Source organism: Mytilus edulis, chromosome 1 (genome assembly GCF_963676685.1).
Source record: "Mytilus edulis chromosome 1, xbMytEdul2.2, whole genome shotgun sequence".
Classification (NCBI taxonomy): domain Eukaryota; kingdom Metazoa; phylum Mollusca; class Bivalvia; order Mytilida; family Mytilidae; genus Mytilus; species Mytilus edulis.
Window position 1 is genome coordinate 6,581,906 of NC_092344.1, and position 19,567 is coordinate 6,601,472.

At 34.2% G+C, this 19,567-nt stretch overlaps 1 protein-coding gene and 10 non-coding genes across 11 annotated transcripts; all 11 read right to left on the minus strand.

Annotated features, from left to right (window-relative positions):
- Positions 1-5,321: 5,321 nt before the first annotated feature.
- LOC139506681 (uncharacterized) lies at positions 5,322-6,590 on the minus strand. Its single transcript, XM_071295512.1, has one exon. It carries the CDS (start codon positions 6,588-6,590, stop codon positions 5,322-5,324), a length of 1,269 nt encoding a protein of 422 aa, XP_071151613.1.
- A 1,174-nt stretch (positions 6,591-7,764) lies between these two features.
- On the minus strand, positions 7,765-7,883 carry LOC139509009 (5S ribosomal RNA). Its single transcript, XR_011661516.1, has one exon. It is a non-coding gene; the product is annotated as a 5S ribosomal RNA (ribosomal RNA).
- A 142-nt stretch (positions 7,884-8,025) lies between these two features.
- On the minus strand, positions 8,026-8,144 carry LOC139508503 (5S ribosomal RNA). Its single transcript, XR_011661274.1, has one exon. It is a non-coding gene; the product is annotated as a 5S ribosomal RNA (ribosomal RNA).
- Positions 8,145-10,136: 1,992 nt separating this feature from the next.
- On the minus strand, positions 10,137-10,255 carry LOC139509019 (5S ribosomal RNA). Its single transcript, XR_011661520.1, has one exon. It is a non-coding gene; the product is annotated as a 5S ribosomal RNA (ribosomal RNA).
- Positions 10,256-10,397: 142 nt separating this feature from the next.
- On the minus strand, positions 10,398-10,516 carry LOC139509027 (5S ribosomal RNA). The gene has a single exon (XR_011661524.1). It is a non-coding gene; the product is annotated as a 5S ribosomal RNA (ribosomal RNA).
- A 1,990-nt stretch (positions 10,517-12,506) lies between these two features.
- LOC139509036 (5S ribosomal RNA) lies at positions 12,507-12,625 on the minus strand. Its single transcript, XR_011661527.1, has one exon. It is a non-coding gene; the product is annotated as a 5S ribosomal RNA (ribosomal RNA).
- Positions 12,626-12,767: 142 nt separating this feature from the next.
- LOC139509044 (5S ribosomal RNA) lies at positions 12,768-12,886 on the minus strand. Its single transcript, XR_011661532.1, has one exon. It is a non-coding gene; the product is annotated as a 5S ribosomal RNA (ribosomal RNA).
- A 1,990-nt stretch (positions 12,887-14,876) lies between these two features.
- On the minus strand, positions 14,877-14,995 carry LOC139509054 (5S ribosomal RNA). The gene has a single exon (XR_011661533.1). It is a non-coding gene; the product is annotated as a 5S ribosomal RNA (ribosomal RNA).
- Positions 14,996-15,137: 142 nt separating this feature from the next.
- LOC139509065 (5S ribosomal RNA) lies at positions 15,138-15,256 on the minus strand. The gene has a single exon (XR_011661534.1). It is a non-coding gene; the product is annotated as a 5S ribosomal RNA (ribosomal RNA).
- A 1,990-nt stretch (positions 15,257-17,246) lies between these two features.
- Positions 17,247-17,365, minus strand: LOC139509075 (5S ribosomal RNA). Its single transcript, XR_011661535.1, has one exon. It is a non-coding gene; the product is annotated as a 5S ribosomal RNA (ribosomal RNA).
- Positions 17,366-17,507: 142 nt separating this feature from the next.
- On the minus strand, positions 17,508-17,626 carry LOC139509083 (5S ribosomal RNA). Its single transcript, XR_011661536.1, has one exon. It is a non-coding gene; the product is annotated as a 5S ribosomal RNA (ribosomal RNA).
- Positions 17,627-19,567: the final 1,941 nt, after the last annotated feature.

Consider the following 19,567-nt stretch of genomic DNA (forward strand, 5'->3'; position numbering starts at 1 on the left):
TGTTTTTTGTTTTTGTTTTTGTTTTTTGTTGTTTTTTTTTTGTTGTTTTTTTTTTTTTTTTCTCCATCTGTGGTTGTTAGTGTTATTGTTATAAATAACGTGTTGTGTCACTTAATTATGTTTGTTTAAATTATGATAGTCAGTTGCTTTGTCATATTTCTTGAATACTATAAGTAGACTATGTTTGATCAGTTGCCCCAGCCAGTGGTCCCGTGAGAATCGTGTATACGCACTATCTCACGGAAGATACAAACCATGATAGTGTAGGTTAATTGCAACCTGGAACAAGGCATCGTCATGTGCTCTGACTGGTGATCAGTCAGGCAGAGAACAAGCCCATGTCTAACTCCCGAAATGCAATAACTGTTTCATGATATACCCCCCCTGAAAATCCAAATTGTATAGATAAAGTAAAAAAAATTAAAAATAATTAAATAAATGATACTATTACTTATTTAAAAAAAAAAAAAAAACGGGCCATTTTACTTCTAAATTAATTACAAGGGTTCCAGTTTGAATTGTACGGGCTTTTTTGTCATTTCAGTACAATCGATGTACTTTGCGCTGACTCCACTGTTTTCTAAGCTTCGTACATGTCAAACTGGATTTAACTTTAACTTAATTTCATGCCCTGTATGTCATGACTACCATGTCTGGGGGCGACCACTGGTTGGCACCGCTAATCTACATACATGTCTACAAGTAATGCTTACGACTTTTTAAATAATTTTGTTTGTTAGTTAGATTTTATATTTTTATATGTTAGTTGTAGTTTTAGCCTTTAAATTGAAATCTAAGTAGAGAAATTTGGTTTGTTTGTTTTTAAACTTAAATGCTAAGGGTACTGTAGCAGTACTACCGATTTGCTTAAAATGTTTGCTATTTTATAAAGTCGTAAAGGCACTTATATATTAATTCATCTTTAACCCTTTCTGTGTTCCTTTATTTCACAATTGAACTATTTAATTGACCTTGTAGTGTTGTTGTGTTATACTTATGTAATTAAACAATAAAAGTGTGGGTGTGTTTGATAGGATGTTTAGTTTCTAAATCACGTCCTTGTACCTGGGTGTGTATGTACTAGCACTATAGTGTTGTAACACGTGTTTGTGGTGTGGCATTGGTGTTATTGAAGAAGTTGGGTAAGTTTTGTGTTTACATGTTTACTTTTTAACCTGTTATTTCTTCCTATACTTATTTCTTATCTTAGTTTTTTTTTATATATATACATTTATTACGGATATTATCCTTTCAATGAAAATGTTAAGATATATATATTTGTCTTTGCATTTCATAGCTTACTTGGTCTGCCATTCGTAGAAAATTATCTGAACTTATGTATCCCTACCTAGTTCTGTTGTTTGTTTTTGTTTTTGTTTTTCTTTCTTACTTTTCAAAGTTTAATTGCAATTTACGCATTGTTTTATACAAATGTCATATGTTTATATGTCCCCTTTTGTGGCATGAATAAAATTAATAATGGGTAGGACTGATTGTGCCTTTTCACTAAGCAGACTTTGCATCGAAAAATTAGTAACTCCTTGTGCTATTAATTCTTGGAACATAACATTTCTGTTATCGCTATATGTATTGCACTCTAGCAGAAAGTGTTTTGCTGTTTCTGGTGCTCTACCGCAATTTTCGCACATTTCAGAATTTTTAACTCCTATTTTGAATAGATGTTTATTTAGTTTAGCATATCCAGTTCTAAGTCTGTACATAATAGTTTCTTTGCGCCTTATCATTTTTGGTAAGGACACATTAAATGATATTTTTTCCTTTATTTCATACAAGTGTCTACCCTTTTTGTTAGAATCCCAGCTAGTTTGCCACATAGTTTTAAGTATATTTGTACATAAAGTTTTAATATCTTCTTTATATAGTGGGGTATTTGCATATATAATTTCATAATTCAAAGCATGTTTTGCTTGCATATCAGCTAACTCATTTCCCCAGATACCTACATGGCTAGGAATCCATTCGAGCACGACATTTATACCTGATTTTAGTAGTGTTGTTATACTATAGTATATATCATAAATTATCAAGTTATTGACCTTTGATAGAGGTCCCTGTATTGCCTGTAAAGCTGATAATGAATCAACGAATATTACAACATTTAATGGTAGGACATCTTGTATCCAATTGAGTGCAAGGAATATTGCCATAAGTTCACATGTAAATACTGATAAATTGTTTTGCAGTCTATACCCTTTTTTTTATTTTGAATTCTGGTATTACATAAGCACAGCTACTTTTTCCACTATCTGGTTCTTTGGATCCGTCAGTATATATTTTTATATAATTTTTATAATTAGTATCAATGAGGATATCGCCCTCGCTTTTGATAAGATGTGGGAGGTCCTTTTTTGTTATAATATTGTGTAACTGGGTGCTAACATTGGGTTTAAGTAAGTGCCACGGGGGCTGTGGGCATTCACTCTGTTTATATATAACTTTTGTATCAATGTTAAATGTTTGTATAACATCTTGTGCTATGCTATAAAATGGTTTTTGCTTCGTTTTAATACGGTTTTGATAGTATTGATAGTCAAAATCGTTTTGTAAACTGATTTTAGCTGGATGGAGATCATCATAACTCATAATATTTAAATATGCTTTTGTAATTAAAGATTTTCTTCTGTCCTCGTAGGGAGGGTCACCCATTTCGGCCTGTAAACTTGCCAGTGAGGCCCCTTTGATGACACCTGTACAAGTACGCAAGGCCTGCGTTTGTAAACTATCTAGGATCATTTTGGTCGAGTATGATGCGGTATTATAAATTTGACATCCATAATCTATTTTGGATCTTATTAACGCTACATATATATTTCGTAGTGTGTGACTGTTAGCACCCCATTTGGTCCCAGATATTACCCTCATACAGTTCAACACTTTTGTGCATCTAGTATGTATGTACTGAATGTGTTTATTCCAAGTTAATTTGCAATCAAATATAATCCCTAAAAATTTAACTTCTTTAACTATTTGCAATATATTGTTTCCAAATTTAAATTTGATATCAGGAATATTCTTTTTTCTATTAAATATAATACACACTGTTTTATTGGTGGATAAATTGAATCCCCAAGTGTTACACCATTTATAAATATTATTTAAATCATGTTGTATTTTTTTCTGTAAAAAAGAAATACATTTTCCCGATAACCAGATAGCTCCGTCATCTGCAAACTGTGACATTTCACAATTTTTAATGCAGTCAGTGAGGTCGTTTACCATAATATTAAAGAGAGTAGGGCTTATGCAGCTACCTTGGGGCGTTCCATTTTGAAGTATATATATTTCTGAGAAAGTGTCATTAATTTTGACTTGTATAGTTCGATTTGTAAGATAATCACTAACATAAGCAAGCATGTTTCCTTTAATTCCTAGTTTAATCATTTTTTTCAACAAGCCATGTTTCCAGAGCATATCAAATGCTTTCTGGAAGTCAATAAATATACCTATAGTGACTAACTTTTTCAAAAAGCTCTTTTGAATGTCATTGTCTAATCTAATACACTGTTCTAATGTGCTTCTGTTTTTTCTAAACCCACTCTGGGTGGGTGCATACAACTTATTTTTTTCTAAATACCATTTTAAGCGGTTATTAACTATTTTCTCCATAATTTTATTGAAATTTGAAATTAAGGAGATTGGTCTATATGACAAAGGGTCGGAGTGGGGTTTACCAGGTTTTATATGTGGGATAATAATTGCATGTTTCCATGTTTTGGGTAGTTCCTGTAAAAACCATATTCTATTAAAAAATAATAATATAATACTTAAGGATTTGTTCGACATGTGTTTAAACATATTGTAACCAATTTTATCTTTTCCTGGTGCACTGTTATTTGTGTCATTAATCGCATCTTTTAGTTCATTTAGTGTGAACTCTTCGTTATAGCAGTCTGAATTATCTTTATAGAATTGTACTAAATTAGTATCATTATTTTCTATATCTGCTTTGTGTTTTTTAAATTCTTCGTTATAGTTATTTGTACTGCTTACAGTGCAAAATTTATGGGCTAATAAATCTGCCTTTTCCTTTGTTGTTTCATATATATTATTATTATCTATTAAGGTTTCTATTTCCTTTTTCTCAGTTACCTTTCCTAACATTCTTTTTATATTGTACCACACTTTTGATAATTTTGTATCAGTATTCATTGAGTCACAGTATGATTCCCAATATTGTTTCTGTGAATCATTTAGTATATTTCTGCACTTATTTTGTTTCTCTTTATAGTTTTTAAAATCTTGCCCATTACCTGTATGTTGAGCTTTATTTCTGGATTTATTTCTATCTTTTACTGCTTTAGTGCAATTAGTATTCCACCAGGGTACAGATGGTTTGTTACTTTTGTTATTATTTTTTCTGACTGGAATGAACTCCCCAGCGATATTGGTTATTGTATCAGTTAGTAAAGTACATGTTTCTTGAGTGTTACAAGTCACCATGTCTTCACATAGAATTTGGTCACATTTGCTGGAGAATCCATTCCAGTCAGCTTTAGCGTAGTTCCACTTAAAAACTGATTCATTTTTATAATCCGGTTTTTCATTTAATGTTAATGAGACCACAAAATGGTCACTACCATAAGTTGAGCTATGATCTACTGCCCATGTAGCTTTGTGGCTAATATTTGGACTTACAAGTGATATATCTATACTTGACGTTTCTAGATTTATTGGATTCAGTCTGGTACCACTTCCATCATTAAGAATGACTATATTGTTATTGACTATGAAATTATATAATTCTCTCCCTTTAGTTTGGATACTGTTACTACCCCATAGAGTATGATGGGCATTAAAGTCGCCACACATAATTATATCATTTTTAACTTGTTTGAATATGTTTTCATATTCTGCTTCTTTAGTATTATTAGCACTGTCATATATATTTATTATAGTAGTTGTTTTGTTATCTATTTTAATATTAATACTACTATTTTCCAGTTTAGATATTATATTTACTTTTGTGTATCTAATATGTTCTCTACAGTAAATTGCTGTGCCACCCCCTTTTGTGTTTCTAACTGAAAATGTAGCTAGATTATATCCTTTTATTTTAGTATGCTCTTCTTCATTATTATACCATGTCTCTTGTAGACATATAATGTCAGGTATTTTGCTTGATTTGCTCAATGACCATAGGTATTCTGGACCATGAGCATTGAAACCTTGACAGTTCCAATGAATTATATTTAATGTATTAGTCAACATTTGACTAAGCAGTATAATTAATTTTATTATAAGATACATGATAGATTCTTTTTGTATAACTATATATGTATACTACTCATAATTTTCTTAACTTACAAGTTCAATAGCTCAGTATAGCTGTGCAATAGTTCATCAGTCTTCAACTTTATACCCAATATTTTATCAAATAATCTGGTCATTAAATCACAACATTCTATTGGGGATTCTAGTGCTTGTAGCCTAGTAAATGCTAGTAGTATTAGCAGTGCAAAATCATTTAGACCTTGTTGCTCTGTTATTTTAGGGGTATGTATTTTTGAACCTTTGGATTTATGTTCTGTTGCAGCCTTAGTGGCTTGACTTGCCCTTTTCTTTTTAACTTCTACAATGGCCTCTTTAATTGTGATTTTATCACTGTAAGCCTTTTTAAGTACCTTTTGTTTTTCTGTCCTAGTAGGACAGTCTTTGCTATTTGCTGCATGTGCACCTTTGCAGTTTATACATTGCACGGTTTGGGAGGGACACTCATTAATGTCATGTCCAAGACCACATTTTCTACAGATAACAGTATTTCTACATTGTTGGTGCATATGACCATATTTCTGACATTTGTAACATTGTATTGGTCTAGGTATAAATGGTTTGACTTTATACCTTGTAAACCCTATATTTATGTTTTCCACTAATTGGGCAGTGTTGAAGAATATCTTCAAGGTTTTTGATGGTTTTCTTGTTTGCGACACAGAGTCGTAGTAGGTTAATCTATTGACCTTAGTCACTTTGTAGTCTTTCAACACTCCCAAGACTTCTTCTTCTGTCAAGTCTATAGGAGTGTTGTATATGCAACCTATAGATGATTCCTGAGACTTGGGAACAGTACATTTTACTTGCCAGTCCCCAAGTCTCTGAGTAGCTAAAATACTTCTAAATTGGTAACTATCATTACATTCTATGATGATACCTCTTCTTGTACCGTTTACCCATTTTGGTGTACCATAATCTAGACTCTGTATAAGTCTTTGTATTTTGATTGGATTTTGCTGGCCCAATTCTACCTCTTGGGCTTGCATAATGACTAAGTATTTTTTAGGTTTAGGGGGTGGGGTTTTTGCATGGACCACGGTTTTCGGTTTGCGTTTCACCGTAGACCTTACTGCTTGGCTATATGATATATTAAATGGTGGAGTAGACCCTATCCTCCTTTTTTTGGAAGACTTTTCTGAGACAGTATCAAGTGATTCCATATCCGAATCCTGACTAGAAGTCTCTACCATTGAGTCACTTGACTCAATTTCAGAGCTAATCTCTTTACCCTTTTTACGGTCGTAATAAACAACATTATCTATAAAGTCATCAACATCAAAACCTTGACTAAAAGCCATGTTTATCTTTTCTTATTTTTATCAAGAAAACAATGGATAAACTTTCGGAGTAGGTATATTTGTTATCAACTAATGTATTTACTAAACAATGGTGGTAACTTTTATATATGAAAAGTACTCACTATATGTGTGTACTTGAAAAAAAAAAAATCCTAATTAGTACAAATATTACTAATGCAATTCGCACTGACACAGAGTGTAATTATCTATCTAACGCGGACCTCGACGAGAGCACCCTTAAACTTTCATGACAATCTAATTCAAACAGATCGACAAGAAAATCTGTGTGCTTGTTCGACAAGTTTTAATCATTTGTTTCAAATAAATTGTACTTTTTGATATATAAATCATACACGAAAATCTTCAGCAGGAATTTTTCTTTCAGAATATGTCATAAGAATTAAACAAAATACCACGAGTGAAGAAATATTTACGATTAATGTACAACTTGTCAATTTCTCTCGTGCGATTCTTCCTCAGAAAACGTGTTGTATTATTTCACAAAAACTAGATTGTGCCGTAAAACTGATATACATTTGTAGTAAAATCATTTCTTTATATGTTTTTGCTTTCAGATATACGTAGAAATAAAGAGACTTCCCAGAAATTTAGATTTTGCCTTCGATATGAAAGCACACAAAGATGGCAAACTTCGAAACCGGGACTTCCTTGACCGAGATGAAAGACGTTTCAAATATTCGAATTTTTTACTAGAACTTTACAAGATATAATTAGTATTTATTGTTTATTATTTGTTTTTGCTATAATGATTTTTTTTTTGCTGATCAGAATCCTTTCAGAAAAATAGTGAATCATATATGCCCTGGTAAAAAAAAAAGAGGCGATTTCAAATGACGACAAATGGCGGATACCATATTATCACAGACGACCTTTACGAGACCTAATTTAAAAAAAGAAATATATGTAGCCACATGCATGTGGAAGGAGTGGAATTCTTAAGTGTATCTAACTTGACTTGCATGTATTTCACGTAAAAATATTTCACCATGCAGATGGGTATTGAAAAATAAATAAATTTATGAATGATTTATTTTCTGTTTTCTTCATTCATTGATAGCTAGATATGTTGAATATTACATCCAAGTAAATTAGTTAAAAAAAATCATACAACAATTATGTTTGGTAGGAATGCAAAATTATAAGTAAAAAAAAATGTCTACAACACCCGGTATTCCCAGGCGGTCACCCATCCAAGTACTAACCGGGCTCGACGTTGCTTAACTTCGGTGATCGGACGAGAACCGGTGTTTTCAACGTGATATGGTCGTAGACACAGAAGTGTTAAATTTTTTGATATATAAGGTTAGGTAGTAGCATTTTTGAACAAAATTTATATAAAATAGATTTTTTTCAGAAGCAAAACTTTACAATAATAATATGTTTGGTAGAAATTCAAAATTATAGGTACAAAAAATGTCTACAACACCCGGTATTCCCAGGCGGTCACCAATCCAAGTACTAACCGGGCTCGACGTTGCTTAACTTCGGTGATCGGACGAGAACCGGTGTTTTCAACGTGATATGGTCGTAGACACAGAAGTGTTAAAATTTTTGATATATAAAGTTAGGAAGTAAAGCAATTTTGAACAGATCTAGAATTTGTATAAAAAAAAGATTTTTTTCAGGTTTAAGATAGAAGCAAAACTAAATACTTACTGCACGATCCAGAGTGGAAGATAGTAAAACTTAGCAAGTACACATGGACTTTATAGTAAAAAAAATTGCAGAGAAGAAAGAGAGATTTAGAATATGGGACAAGCTGTATTTTATTTGTGACTAATACCATGCAACAATTTCAGACTCTTTTTGAAAAAAATTGGTAGCCCTTAAAAGGGCTGTTTAAGCTTTAAAAGCATCATGATGCTTCCTTCATTTACTTCTTCTTTGGTGTCTTTGCCTTCTTTGGTTTAGCTGCAGCCTTTGTCTTCTTGGGAGATTTTGTGGCTTTCTTTGCAGATTTGGCAGCAGGTTTTGCAGCAGGTTTCTTTGCAGCTGGTTTCTTTGCTTTTGGTTTAGCTGCTTTCTTTTCACCTGCTGGTTTCTTTGCTGCAGGTTTCTTTGCGGCAGTCTTTTTGGTAGGTGTCTTTGCCTTCTTTGGCTTGGCGGCTTTAGGTTTAACTACTTTCTTTGCTGGTTTCTTAGCTGGTTTAGCCACTTCCCCAATCTTAAAGCTTCCAGAAGCGCCGGTACCCTTCGACTGTTTCAAGCTATTGCTCTTCACTCCTGATTTCAGAGCTAACTTCAAGTGAGTGTTGACTGTTTTTGCATCGCTACCAACGCTGAAGTTTGCTAAGATATACTTAAGGATGGCTTGACGGCTGGAGCCTCCACGCTCTTTCAAAGCAGATATAGCCTTTCCGACCATCTCGCTGTATTTTGGATGAGTAGCTACTTTCTTTGGTTTAGCTGCAGCTTTCTTCTTTGGTGACTTAGCTGGGGTCTTTACTACTGGTGCTGGTGCGTCTGACATTTTGCGGCTTTGGTTGTTGAACGATGTGTGCGAATGAACGACAGATTACAATGATATGCAATTCGCACTGACACAGAGTGTAATTATCTATCTAACGCGGACCTCGACGAGAGCACCCTTAAACTTTCATGACAATCTAATTCAAACAGATCGACAAGAAAATCTGTGTGCTTGTTCGACAAGTTTTAATCATTTGTTTCAAATAAATTGTACTTTTTGATATATAAATCATACACGAAAATCTTCAGCAGGAATTTTTCTTTCAGAATATGTCATAAGAATTAAACAAAATACCACGAGTGAAGAAATATTTACGATTAATGTACAACTTGTCAATTTCTCTCGTGCGATTCTTCCTCAGAAAACGTGTTGTATTATTTCACAAAAACTAGATTGTGCCGTAAAACTGATATACATTTGTAGTAAAATCATTTCTTTATATGTTTTTGCTTTCAGATATACGTAGAAATAAAGAGACTTCCCAGAAATTTAGATTTTGCCTTCGATATGAAAGCACACAAAGATGGCAAACTTCGAAACCGGGACTTCCTTGACCGAGATGAAAGACGTTTCAAATATTCGAATTTTTTACTAGAACTTTACAAGATATAATTAGTATTTATTGTTTATTATTTGTTTTTGCTATAATGATTTTTTTTTTGCTGATCAGAATCCTTTCAGAAAAATAGTGAATCATATATGCCCTGGTAAAAAAAAAGAGGCGATTTCAAATGACGACAAATGGCGGATACCATATTATCACAGACGACCTTTACGAGACCTAATTTAAAAAAAGAAATATATGTAGCCACATGCATGTGGAAGGAGTGGAATTCTTAAGTGTATCTAACTTGACTTGCATGTATTTCACGTAAAAATATTTCACCATGCAGATGGGTATTGAAAAATAAATAAATTTATGAATGATTTATTTTCTGTTTTCTTCATTCATTGATAGCTAGATATGTTGAATATTACATCCAAGTAAATTAGTTAAAAAAAATCATACAACAATCATGTTTGGTAGGAATGCAAAATTATAAGTAAAAAAAAAATGTCTACAACACCCGGTATTCCCAGGCGGTCACCCATCCAAGTACTAACCGGGCTCGACGTTGCTTAACTTCGGTGATCGGACGAGAACCGGTGTTTTCAACGTGATATGGTCGTAGACACAGAAGTGTTAAATTTTTTGATATATAAGGTTAGGTAGTAGCATTTTTGAACAAAATTTATATAAAATAGATTTTTTTCAGAAGCAAAACTTTACAATAATAATATGTTTGGTAGAAATTCAAAATTATAGGTACAAAAAATGTCTACAACACCCGGTATTCCCAGGCGGTCACCCATCCAAGTACTAACCGGGCTCGACGTTGCTTAACTTCGGTGATCGGACGAGAACCGGTGTTTTCAACGTGATATGGTCGTAGACACAGAAGTGTTAAAATTTTTGATATATAAAGTTAGGAAGTAAAGCAATTTTGAACAGATCTAGAATTTGTATAAAAAAAGATTTTTTTCAGGTTTAAGATAGAAGCAAAACTAAATACTGACTGCACGATCCAGAGTGGAAGATAGTAAAACTTAGCAAGTACACATGGACTTTATAGTAAAAAAAATTGCAGAGAAGAAAGAGAGATTTAGAATATGGGACAAGCTATATTTTATTTGTGACTAATACCATGCAACAATTTCAGACTCTTTTTGAAAAAATTTGGTAGCCCTTAAAAGGGCTGTTTAAGCTTTAAAAGCATCATGATGCTTCCTTCATTTACTTCTTCTTTGGTGTCTTTGCCTTCTTTGGTTTAGCTGCAGCCTTTGTCTTCTTGGGAGATTTTGTGGCTTTCTTTGCAGATTTGGCAGCAGGTTTTGCAGCAGGTTTCTTTGCAGCTGGTTTCTTTGCTTTTGGTTTAGCTGCTTTCTTTTCACCTGCTGGTTTCTTTGCTGCAGGTTTCTTTGCGGCAGTCTTTTTGGTAGGTGTCTTTGCCTTCTTTGGCTTGGCGGCTTTAGGTTTAACTACTTTCTTTGCTGGTTTCTTAGCTGGTTTAGCCACTTCCCCAATCTTAAAGCTTCCAGAAGCGCCGGTACCCTTCGACTGTTTCAAGCTATTGCTCTTCACTCCTGATTTCAGAGCTAACTTCAAGTGAGTGTTGACTGTTTTTGCATCGCTACCAACGCTGAAGTTTGCTAAGATATACTTAAGGATGGCTTGACGGCTGGAGCCTCCACGCTCTTTCAAAGCAGATATAGCCTTTCCGACCATCTCGCTGTATTTTGGATGAGTAGCTACTTTCTTTGGTTTAGCTGCAGCTTTCTTCTTTGGTGACTTAGCTGGGGTCTTTACTACTGGTGCTGGTGCGTCTGACATTTTGCGGCTTTGGTTGTTGAACGATGTGTGCGAATGAACGACAGATTACAATGATATGCAATTCGCACTGACACAGAGTGTAATTATCTATCTAAAGCGGACCTCGACGAGAGCACCCTTAAACTTTCATGACAATCTAATTCAAACAGATCGACAAGAAAATCTGTGTGCTTGTTCGACAAGTTTTAATCATTTGTTTCAAATAAATTGTACTTTTTGATATATAAATCATACACGAAAATCTTCAGCAGGAATTTTTCTTTCAGAATATGTCATAAGAATTAAACAAAATACCACGAGTGAAGAAATATTTACGATTAATGTACAACTTGTCAATTTCTCTCGTGCGATTCTTCCTCAGAAAACGTGTTGTATTATTTCACAAAAACTAGATTGTGCCGTAAAACTGATATACATTTGTAGTAAAATCATTTCTTTATATGTTTTTGCTTTCAGATATACGTAGAAATAAAGAGACTTCCCAGAAATTTAGATTTTGCCTTCGATATGAAAGCACACAAAGATGGCAAACTTCGAAACCGGGACTTCCTTGACCGAGATGAAAGACGTTTCAAATATTCGAATTTTTTACTAGAACTTTACAAGATATAATTAGTATTTATTGTTTATTATTTGTTTTTGCTATAATGATTTTTTTTTTGCTGATCAGAATCCTTTCAGAAAAATAGTGAATCATATATGCCCTGGTAAAAAAAAAAGAGGCGATTTCAAATGACGACAAATGGCGGATACCATATTATCACAGACGACCTTTACGAGACCTAATTTAAAAAAAGAAATATATGTAGCCACATGCATGTGGAAGGAGTGGAATTCTTAAGTGTATCTAACTTGACTTGCATGTATTTCACGTAAAAATATTTCACCATGCAGATGGGTATTGAAAAATAAATAAATTTATGAATGATTTATTTTCTGTTTTCTTCATTCATTGATAGCTAGATATGTTGAATATTACATCCAAGTAAATTAGTTAAAAAAAATCATACAACAATTATGTTTGGTAGGAATGCAAAATTATAAGTAAAAAAAATGTCTACAACACCCGGTATTCCCAGGCGGTCACCCATCCAAGTACTAACCGGGCTCGACGTTGCTTAACTTCGGTGATCGGACGAGAACCGGTGTTTTCAACGTGATATGGTCGTAGACACAGAAGTGTTAAATTTTTTGATATATAAGGTTAGGTAGTAGCATTTTTGAACAAAATTTATATAAAATAGATTTTTTTCAGAAGCAAAACTTTACAATAATAATATGTTTGGTAGAAATTCAAAATTATAGGTACAAAAAATGTCTACAACACCCGGTATTCCCAGGCGGTCACCCATCCAAGTACTAACCGGGCTCGACGTTGCTTAACTTCGGTGATCGGACGAGAACCGGTGTTTTCAACGTGATATGGTCGTAGACACAGAAGTGTTAAAATTTTTGATATATAAAGTTAGGAAGTAAAGCAATTTTGAACAGATCTAGAATTTGTATAAAAAAAGATTTTTTTCAGGTTTAAGATAGAAGCAAAACTAAATACTTACTGCACGATCCAGAGTGGAAGATAGTAAAACTTAGCAAGTACACATGGACTTTATAGTAAAAAAAATTGCAGAGAAGAAAGAGAGATTTAGAATATGGGACAAGCTATATTTTATTTGTGACTAATACCATGCAACAATTTCAGACTCTTTTTGAAAAAATTTGGTAGCCCTTAAAAGGGCTGTTTAAGCTTTAAAAGCATCATGATGCTTCCTTCATTTACTTCTTCTTTGGTGTCTTTGCCTTCTTTGGTTTAGCTGCAGCCTTTGTCTTCTTGGGAGATTTTGTGGCTTTCTTTGCAGATTTGGCAGCAGGTTTTGCAGCAGGTTTCTTTGCAGCTGGTTTCTTTGCTTTTGGTTTAGCTGCTTTCTTTTCACCTGCTGGTTTCTTTGCTGCAGGTTTCTTTGCGGCAGTCTTTTTGGTAGGTGTCTTTGCCTTCTTTGGCTTGGCGGCTTTAGGTTTAACTACTTTCTTTGCTGGTTTCTTAGCTGGTTTAGCCACTTCCCCAATCTTAAAGCTTCCAGAAGCGCCGGTACCCTTCGACTGTTTCAAGCTATTGCTCTTCACTCCTGATTTCAGAGCTAACTTCAAGTGAGTGTTGACTGTTTTTGCATCGCTACCAACGCTGAAGTTTGCTAAGATATACTTAAGGATGGCTTGACGGCTGGAGCCTCCACGCTCTTTCAAAGCAGATATAGCCTTTCCGACCATCTCGCTGTATTTTGGATGAGTAGCTACTTTCTTTGGTTTAGCTGCAGCTTTCTTCTTTGGTGACTTAGCTGGGGTCTTTACTACTGGTGCTGGTGCGTCTGACATTTTGCGGCTTTGGTTGTTGAACGATGTGTGCGAATGAACGACAGATTACAATGATATGCAATTCGCACTGACACAGAGTGTAATTATCTATCTAACGCGGACCTCGACGAGAGCACCCTTAAACTTTCATGACAATCTAATTCAAACAGATCGACAAGAAAATCTGTGTGCTTGTTCGACAAGTTTTAATCATTTGTTTCAAATAAATTGTACTTTTTGATATATAAATCATACACGAAAATCTTCAGCAGGAATTTTTCTTTCAGAATATGTCATAAGAATTAAACAAAATACCACGAGTGAAGAAATATTTACGATTAATGTACAACTTGTCAATTTCTCTCGTGCGATTCTTCCTCAGAAAACGTGTTGTATTATTTCACAAAAACTAGATTGTGCCGTAAAACTGATATACATTTGTAGTAAAATCATTTCTTTATATGTTTTTGCTTTCAGATATACGTAGAAATAAAGAGACTTCCCAGAAATTTAGATTTTGCCTTCGATATGAAAGCACACAAAGATGGCAAACTTCGAAACCGGGACTTCCTTGACCGAGATGAAAGACGTTTCAAATATTCGAATTTTTTACTAGAACTTTACAAGATATAATTAGTATTTATTGTTTATTATTTGTTTTTGCTATAATGATTTTTTTTTTGCTGATCAGAATCCTTTCAGAAAAATAGTGAATCATATATGCCCTGGTAAAAAAAAGAGGCGATTTCAAATGACGACAAATGGCGGATACCATATTATCACAGACGACCTTTACGAGACCTAATTTAAAAAAAGAAATATATGTAGCCACATGCATGTGGAAGGAGTGGAATTCTTAAGTGTATCTAACTTGACTTGCATGTATTTCACGTAAAAATATTTCACCATGCAGATGGGTATTGAAAAATAAATAAATTTATGAATGATTTATTTTCTGTTTTCTTCATTCATTGATAGCTAGATATGTTGAATATTACATCCAAGTAAATTAGTTAAAAAAAATCATACAACAATCATGTTTGGTAGGAATGCAAAATTATAAGTAAAAAAAAAATGTCTACAACACCCGGTATTCCCAGGCGGTCACCCATCCAAGTACTAACCGGGCTCGACGTTGCTTAACTTCGGTGATCGGACGAGAACCGGTGTTTTCAACGTGATATGGTCGTAGACACAGAAGTGTTAAATTTTTTGATATATAAGGTTAGGTAGTAGCATTTTTGAACAAAATTTATATAAAATAGATTTTTTTCAGAAGCAAAACTTTACAATAATAATATGTTTGGTAGAAATTCAAAATTATAGGTACAAAAAATGTCTACAACACCCGGTATTCCCAGGCGGTCACCCATCCAAGTACTAACCGGGCTCGACGTTGCTTAACTTCGGTGATCGGACGAGAACCGGTGTTTTCAACGTGATATGGTCGTAGACACAGAAGTGTTAAAATTTTTGATATATAAAGTTAGGAAGTAAAGCAATTTTGAACAGATCTAGAATTTGTATAAAAAAAGATTTTTTTCAGGTTTAAGATAGAAGCAAAACTAAATACTTACTGCACGATCCAGAGTGGAAGATAGTAAAACTTAGCAAGTACACATGGACTTTATAGTAAAAAAAATTGCAGAGAAGAAAGAGAGATTTAGAATATGGGACAAGCTGTATTTTATTTGTGACTAATACCATGCAACAATTTCAGACTCTTTTTGAAAAAATTTGGTAGCCCTTAAAAGGGCTGTTTAAGCTTTAAAAGCATCATGATGCTTCCTTCATTTACTTCTTCTTTGGTGTCTTTGCCTTCTTTGGTTTAGCTGCAGCCTTTGTCTTCTTGGGAGATTTTGTGGCTTTCTTTGCAGATTTGGCAGCAGGTTTTGCAGCAGGTTTCTTTGCAGCTGGTTTCTTTGCTTTTGGTTTAGCTGCTTTCTTTTCACCTGCTGGTTTCTTTGCTGCAGGTTTCTTTGCGGCAGTCTTTTTGGTAGGTGTCTTTGCCTTCTTTGGCTTGGCGGCTTTAGGTTTAACTACTTTCTTTGCTGGTTTCTTAGCTGGTTTAGCCACTTCCCCAATCTTAAAGCTTCCAGAAGCGCCGGTACCCTTCGACTGTTTCAAGCTATTGCTCTTCACTCCTGATTTCAGAGCTAACTTCAAGTGAGTGTTGACTGTTTTTGCATCGCTACCAACGCTGAAGTTTGCTAAGATATACTTAAGGATGGCTTGACGGCTGGAGCCTCCACGCTCTTTCAAAGCAGATATAGCCTTTCCGACCATCTCGCTGTATTTTGGATGAGTAGCTACTTTCTTTGGTTTAGCTGCAGCTTTCTTCTTTGGTGACTTAGCTGGGGTCTTTACTACTGGTGCTGGTGCGTCTGACATTTTGCGGCTTTGGTTGTTGAACGATGTGTGCGAATGAACGACAGATTACAATGATATGCAATTCGCACTGACACAGAGTGTAATTATCTATCTAACGCGGACCTCGACGAGAGCACCCTTAAACTTTCATGACAATCTAATTCAAACAGATCGACAAGAAAATCTGTGTGCTTGTTCGACAAGTTTTAATCATTTGTTTCAAATAAATTGTACTTTTTGATATATAAATCATACACGAAAATCTTCAGCAGGAATTTTTCTTTCAGAATATGTCATAAGAATTAAACAAAATACCACGAGTGAAGAAATATTTACGATTAATGTACAACTTGTCAATTTCTCTCGTGCGATTCTTCCTCAGAAAACGTGTTGTATTATTTCACAAAAACTAGATTGTGCCGTAAAACTGATATACATTTGTAGTAAAATCATTTCTTTATATGTTTTTGCTTTCAGATATACGTAGAAATAAAGAGACTTCCCAGAAATTTAGATTTTGCCTTCGATATGAAAGCACACAAAGATGGCAAACTTCGAAACCGGGACTTCCTTGACCGAGATGAAAGACGTTTCAAATATTCGAATTTTTTACTAGAACTTTACAAGATATAATTAGTATTTATTGTTTATTATTTGTTTTTGCTATAATGATTTTTTTTTTTGCTGATCAGAATCCTTTCAGAAAAATAGTGAATCATATATGCCCTGGTAAAAAAAAGAGGCGATTTCAAATGACGACAAATGGCGGATACCATATTATCACAGACGACCTTTACGAGACCTAATTTAAAAAAAGAAATATATGTAGCCACATGCATGTGGAAGGAGTGGAATTCTTAAGTGTATCTAACTTGACTTGCATGTATTTCACGTAAAAATATTTCACCATGCAGATGGGTATTGAAAAATAAATAAATTTATGAATGATTTATTTTCTGTTTTCTTCATTCATTGATAGCTAGATATGTTGAATATTACATCCAAGTAAATTAGTTAAAAAAAATCATACAACAATTATGTTTGGTAGGAATGCAAAATTATAAGTAAAAAAAAATGTCTACAACACCCGGTATTCCCAGGCGGTCACCCATCCAAGTACTAACCGGGCTCGACGTTGCTTAACTTCGGTGATCGGACGAGAACCGGTGTTTTCAACGTGATATGGTCGTAGACACAGAAGTGTTAAATTTTTTGATATATAAGGTTAGGTAGTAGCATTTTTGAACAAAATTTATATAAAATAGATTTTTTTCAGAAGCAAAACTTTACAATAATAATATGTTTGGTAGAAATTCAAAATTATAGGTACAAAAAATGTCTACAACACCCGGTATTCCCAGGCGGTCACCCATCCAAGTACTAACCGGGCTCGACGTTGCTTAACTTCGGTGATCGGACGAGAACCGGTGTTTTCAACGTGATATGGTCGTAGACACAGAAGTGTTAAAATTTTTGATATATAAAGTTAGGAAGTAAAGCAATTTTGAACAGATCTAGAATTTGTATAAAAAAAGATTTTTTTCAGGTTTAAGATAGAAGCAAAACTAAATACTTACTGCACGATCCAGAGTGGAAGATAGTAAAACTTAGCAAGTACACATGGACTTTATAGTAAAAAAAATTGCAGAGAAGAAAGAGAGATTTAGAATATGGGACAAGCTGTATTTTATTTGTGACTAATACCATGCAACAATTTCAGACTCTTTTTGAAAAAATTTGGTAGCCCTTAAAAGGTCTGTTTAAGCTTTAAAAGCATCATGATGCTTCCTTCATTTACTTCTTCTTTGGTGTCTTTGCCTTCTTTGGTTTAGCTGCAGCCTTTGTCTTCTTGGGAGATTTTGTGGCTTTCTTTGCAGATTTGGCAGCAGGTTTTGCAGCAGGTTTCTTTGCAGCTGGTTTCTTTGCTTTTGGTTTAGCTGCTTTCTTTTCACCTGCTGGTTTCTTTGCTGCAGGTTTCTTTGCGGCAGTCTTTTTGGTAGGTGTCTTTGCCTTCTTTGGCTTGGCGGCTTTAGGTTTAACTACTTTCTTTGCTGGTTTCTTAGCTGGTTTAGCCACTTCCCCAATCTTAAAGCTTCCAGAAGCGCCGGTACCCTTCGACTGTTTCAAGCTATTGCTCTTCACTCCTGATTTCAGAGCTAACTTCAAGTGAGTGTTGACTGTTTTTGCATCGCTACCAACGCTGAAGTTTGCTAAGATATACTTAAGGATGGCTTGACGGCTGGAGCCTCCACGCTCTTTCAAAGCAGATATAGCCTTTCCGACCATCTCGCTGTATTTTGGATGAGTAGCTACTTTCTTTGGTTTAGCTGCAGCTTTCTTCTTTGGTGACTTAGCTGGGGTCTTTACTACTGGTGCTGGTGCGTCTGACATTTTGCGGCTTTGGTTGTTGAACGATGTGTGCGAATGAACGACAGATTACAATGATATGCAATTCGCACTGACACAGAGTGTAATTATCTATCTAACGCGGACCTCGACGAGAGCACCTTTAAACTTTCATGACAATCTAATTCAAACAGATCGACAAGAAAATCTGTGTGCTTGTTCGACAAGTTTTAATCATTTGTTTCAAATAAATTGTACTTTTTGATATATAAATCATACACGAAAATCTTCAGCAGGAATTTTTCTTTCAGAATATGTCATAAGAATTAAACAAAATACCACGAGTGAAGAAATATTTACGATTAATGTACAACTTGTCAATTTCTCTCGTGCGATTCTTCCTCAGAAAACGTGTTGTATTATTTCACAAAAACTAGATTGTGCCGTAAAACTGATATACATTTGTAGTAAAATCATTTCTTTATATGTTTTTGCTTTCAGATATACGTAGAAATAAAGAGACTTCCCAGAAATTTAGATTTTGCCTTCGATATGAAAGCACACAAAGATGGCAAACTTCGAAACCGGGACTTCCTTGACCGAGATGAAAGACGTTTCAAATATTCGAATTTTTTACTAGAACTTTACAAGATATAATTAGTATTTATTGTTTATTATTTGTTTTTGCTATAATGATTTTTTTTTTTGCTGATCAGAATCCTTTCAGAAAAATAGTGAATCATATATGCCCTGGTAAAAAAAAAGAGGCGATTTCAAATGACGACAAATGGCGGATACCATATTATCACAGACGACCTTTACGAGACCTAATTTAAAAAAAGAAATATATGTAGCCACATGCATGTGGAAGGAGTGGAATTCTTAAGTGTATCTAACTTGACTTGCATGTATTTCACGTAAAAATATTTCACCATGCAGATGGGTATTGAAAAATAAATAAATTTATGAATGATTTATTTTCTGTTTTCTTCATTCATTGATAGCTAGATATGTTGAATATTACATCCAAGTAAATTAGTTAAAAAAAAT